Source organism: Zingiber officinale, chromosome 9A, assembly GCF_018446385.1.
Source record: "Zingiber officinale cultivar Zhangliang chromosome 9A, Zo_v1.1, whole genome shotgun sequence".
NCBI lineage: Eukaryota > Viridiplantae > Streptophyta > Magnoliopsida > Zingiberales > Zingiberaceae > Zingiber > Zingiber officinale.
In genome coordinates, this window is record NC_056002.1 from 134,120,572 (window position 1) to 134,125,646 (window position 5,075).

General features: G+C 32.7%; 1 protein-coding gene across 1 annotated transcript; it reads right to left on the minus strand.

Moving 5' to 3' along the window:
* Positions 1 to 1,443: 1,443 nt before the first annotated feature.
* On the minus strand, positions 1,444 to 1,848 carry LOC122021070 (14 kDa proline-rich protein DC2.15-like). The gene has a single exon (XM_042579147.1). It carries the CDS (start codon positions 1,846 to 1,848, stop codon positions 1,444 to 1,446), a length of 405 nt encoding a protein of 134 aa, XP_042435081.1.
* Positions 1,849 to 5,075: the final 3,227 nt, after the last annotated feature.

Genomic DNA, 5,075 nt, shown 5'->3' on the forward strand with positions numbered 1-5,075 from the left:
ATCCACTCCTTTAGATAAACAGAGCATTAATTTCCGGATCCATTCCTTCTACTAGTAGGGTTGTAAATGGATCAAACGTTCATGAACAAGTTTGGTGTTCGGCTTGGTAAGAGCTTGTTTATGTTCGTTTAATATATATAAGATTAATTAAATAAACAAGTTTGAACAGCTCGTTAAGCTAAACAAATAAGCTTGAACACATATGTGTTCAGTTCGTTAATGTTCATGAACAACGTTCATGAACCATATTCATTAATAAAATTTTTTTCAATATGCTGAATAAACAATAAAATAAATAAAGAAATTTAAATTATCAAGCTCAATAACCAATCAAATAACTAAATGTTTCAAACAATCAAACAAGATTGAATTGACGGCTTGATAACATCTAAACGAACCAAGCTCAAGCCAAGCTCGAACCAAGCTTGAATTGAGAGCTTGATAACATCTAAACGAACCAAGCTCAAGTCAAGTTTCAAACAAGCTCAAGCTCATAAAAAATAAACCAAACCAAGCTTGAACACTCATTTCAAAAGCTTGGTTCATTTTAAGCTCGACTTGGTTATCTTATAATCAAACAAATTTGAACATCCTAAAACTTAACTCGACTCGACTTGACTTATTTATAACCCTACCTACTAGTAGAGATTGCTTCAGTGCTCTATAACTCTTTGTCAAGAGAGGTCCAACAATATATTAAACTTATTACAAAGACTTATTTTATTACATAATTTAGAATGATTTGTTAAAACTTAGGAGTAATACACTAAATATTTTCTAGGTCATAAAGCTAGGAACTTCTTTAACCTGATCAGATCACATCGTTGGAACAATTTTAACTGCTCCAATCAAAATTACATGCAAAGAAACTAGAGATAGAAATAGGAATAGTATACGGAATCTTTGAAAGGTCATAATTATTTATTAGGATATTAAAACAAGATATTATTTTAGAACTTGTAATCAATAAAGGTTCGGATCCAAAAACATCATTTAGAGTCTTGTCAAATGCTCTGAATATTTTTTTACTATTTTTTATATGTTTTAATTTTTTGATATTTAGGGGTATTTTCATCTTTTGTATGCTAAGCCTTGGGTTTACTTAAATGCCTGTTTAGTTGTTTTGAGCCGGTTTGGAAAGATAATATTTTTCAATCACCATCTTTTTGTGTTTTTTTTTTTTTTTTTTTTTTGAGAATGTGAGAACGATAGAGTTTGTTTTCCTATTTCTTGAGATTTCTCTTCAAATCAATAGATTATAGAAAATTACTCTCGATATTCATGTATAAATCAACTGATTCAATAATAATATCCGTTGGGTCACATATACAAACCAAACTAGTTCACAATATTGCATTCCATACCTGGCCTATAGCTAGATGTCCTAACTATAGGAACCTTATTATTTTTGCTACATGTATGAAAGCTAGGAAGGGCAGGCAATCAAGGGCACTGAAAGCCTTTGGGGACTCTCTTGCCGCAGTAGTTGAGTAGTAGGCTGAGGTCGAGGGGAACGTTGAGATGCGCCCCTAGAAGATTAAGATCGAGAGCAGTGCAGAGGCAGAGGGCGGCTTCGAGGTCGAGGAGGCCGGAGAGGAGGGGGCAGCAGGGTTCCTTGGGCGGCTTCCCCAGCGTGACGTTGAGGAGGGCACCCAGGACGTCGGCGCACACTCCCAGCTTGAGGGCGTCGATGGGGCACTTGCCGCCTCCGTTGCTGGGGCTCGGCGGCGTCGGCGGCTTCTTAGGGGGGCTCGGTGAGGGGCAGGAGCTGCACCACGCGGTGGCGAAGGGGAATGACAGAGTGTTTAGGATGAGGAGGATGGCAAAGCCGGCGGTGAGCGCAGCCATGGAAGCGGAGGTGCGGTGCGACACTGCTACTGATTGCTGGTCGAGGGGTGGCTTGACAAGGTGGCTATTTATAGTCAGAGTTTTCTTAGTACATTTTTATTTTTATAATTCAGATATCCAAATAATGAACGGAGTTTTGACATAATATTAAAATTATTATCATGGGATAAAAAGTTATGTTTATTGGCCGACCCAACTATATGAAAAATAAATTATCTATCACGATGTATTAGCCACAAAATTAGAATAGTTATAGTTCATATTTATTATGATATATTGTTGATCACTTGTGCTCATGGTATAACAATTATTAATCGTAATTACTATAATATGTACTCAATACTAAGCTGATTAACATATGGAGTGTTATCATATTAGATTATAAAGTCGTAATTTAGCGTGTTCGAGCATGTTTTCCCTCATACTTTGATCATTACATTAATAGCTAGTAGTCATTTATTATTTATCTCCTCCGTGTTGCTTAGAAACGAATTTGCGAGAGCACTAAGACGAACGAATCACTTTTTATCACATAACTGCTAAAATATGTTATTAACTAATGGTAAACAAATGAATTATAACTGCTATATTGACTAACGGTAACTATTGTACTTGTTGGGATTCAATCAAAGTTCCACGTTGGAAATATTTAATAAAGACATATGAATTATAACTGCTATAATATATTGACTAACGTTAACTATTGACTTATTAGAATTCAATCAAAGTCCCACGTTGAAAGGATTTGATAAATAACATAGGTTTTAAAGGATATAAAATATCTTCATTGATATGAGACTTTTTGGAGAGAACCTAAGAGTAAAATCATGAGGGTCTAGGCTCAAAGTGATATCAATCTTATCATTGTGGGAATATGTGAACATCCTTTGGGCACAACAAATAATATCAGAGTCATGGTCCGGACTAGATGTAATGTGAAGCGGCCTTGAACGAAGTTGAGGATAGGTCCAGAGTATGTCAGGATGACTGAATATTTACCGGGACTATGAGTAGCAACTATAAATCGTAGTTATTATAATGAGGTAATGATTAGACAATTCAGTTTCTGTACATTCAGATTAGTGGTCGAAACAAGTAAAGTAAGTTCACGAGTTTTTTTGATCCAATTCCAATAATATTTAATTTGTATTTGAAATTATCAAATTGGAGCTCAACACGAATATGTTCAATTATTTTTTTAGCCAAATTTAAATCTATAATATTTGTTCGAGTGTTCACGAACCACTCACAAGCTTTTATCCATATTGGTGTTATTTTTTAAATTAGCACCACTGTAATACAGGTTTTAAAAAATTAGTAAAATTACAACTACTTTGGTATTGACTTTTGAAAATCTACATTGCTTTGATGTTAATTCTTAAAAATCAATATTATAGTAGAAATCAATATAACTTGGTACTAATTTGAATAATTAAGATTTGAGTAATTTGAATAGAGCTCTAATTTAAGTCATTTAAACAAAAATTTGATTATGCTCAAATATGTTTAAATAATTTGAATCGAATTTGAACTCGAATTTAGATCGGGCTAAAATTATTTAGGTTTTCAAACTTCAAACCGAATTCGAATATACTATATACATATAATTTATTTATTTAGAGTAGAATTCGAATATTAATATTTTCATATTAATTCGTTAATATTCTCATACTAATTCGTTTGCACCCTCAAGTTGGACCGTCTGAAGTAAAAAGAGATAATTAGAATAATAAAAATGAGGCGAGACACTATTTTACTGATTAATGAAAAAGAGATGTGCTTTTAATATTTTTTAATTGATACAGATATCCCACTTATGTTAATTAATTTTAGGATAAATTTATCATTAGTCTTCAAGGTAAATTGATAAATATTCACAACGAATGACTTATCAACTAACGTTCTTAAATCAACTGTCTGTTAAAAAAATTCATCAATTAATTTATTAAAATTAAGTCAAGACACGATTCTTAAATATTAAAAAATATGGAGAAGAGATTGTTATTTTATTACTCCATCGCTACCCGAGGCAATATACTTTTAATGATTATAATAAAAAGAAACATTCCTTCTGTATTTTTGGCCTTTTAAAAATCTTTTATAAAGATGGCTAGGGAAACAGACAACAGCAACACAACACTGATGGAGAGTGAGACGAAGGTTAGAAACATTCCTTCTGTATTTTTGTATCAAACCACGTACTCTTAGCTTGCACGAAAGCTTCCTCTGTCCCTTAGTCTTTGTAATTGTAGATTAGTAAACAATAGGGAATAGGCTTTGCATACAGAAAGGACACAAATCCAAATTCTGATTGCTCCAGCGATATTTGCCAAATAAGTTAAAGACAGTTTGTTAAATAAAACATCATGAGTAACCCACGGGACTCGTCTTGCATGCATGTCTTGATGCATTTTAAGTTTAAACAGATGAGATTTGCTGAAAAGCAAGAAGATATCTCATGAAGTCAGCAAATTAATCAAAATACAAGTAGACAACCATAACCTTCGACAATTAATAATAATAATAATAATAAACATTTAGTTAAATGATTAAAATTACTATGAATATGAGTTTAATATATATATAGTAAAATAAAATGCACTTAATTATATAGGTTGGATTCAGTGGCGAATCTAAGAATTCAAGTATGGAGGGACGATTTTTATACGGAACAAGGGGTGGTATCCTCTATCTCCACTGGTAAAATCCCATAATACTAAGGGTTCCACCGTCGGGGGGCGGGCGTCGATGCCGCCCCCTGGTTTGACTAATTCACATAAATTTATAAGCTATTTCTAAATTATTATTCTTAAATCCATAATTCAAACACTATCTTTTATTATCATTCCATTATCTCATTCTCAAATCAACAAACCAAACATCATGAAAAATATAGAAATATGAAATCTGTAAAACTCACAGTAATCTCCCATAGTAGATTTTGATCTTCATTTATCGTCAGAAAAATGATCATGAACGAATCGGAAAACTCTTCATGGTTCACAAACCAAATCTTTTTTTTGTGAATGGACAAAAAAATATTCTTCTCAATGTATATAACTAGACTGTCATTCATCCATTCATCTCCCATTCTATTAAGTAAATCAGTCTTTACAGTCTTCATTGCAGAAAAAACTCGTTCAAAGGAAGCAATTGCAACTAGTAAAATTAATGCTAACTCTATCATATGAAAACTAATGGAAAAACCAAATATTTTTTTTTTTAGT

Bases quoted from the DNA above. Each gene is read 5' to 3' on its own strand.
- LOC122021070 (XM_042579147.1), bottom strand. From the start codon at position 1,848: ATGGCTGCGCTCACCGCCGGCTTTGCCATCCTCCTCATCCTAAACACT.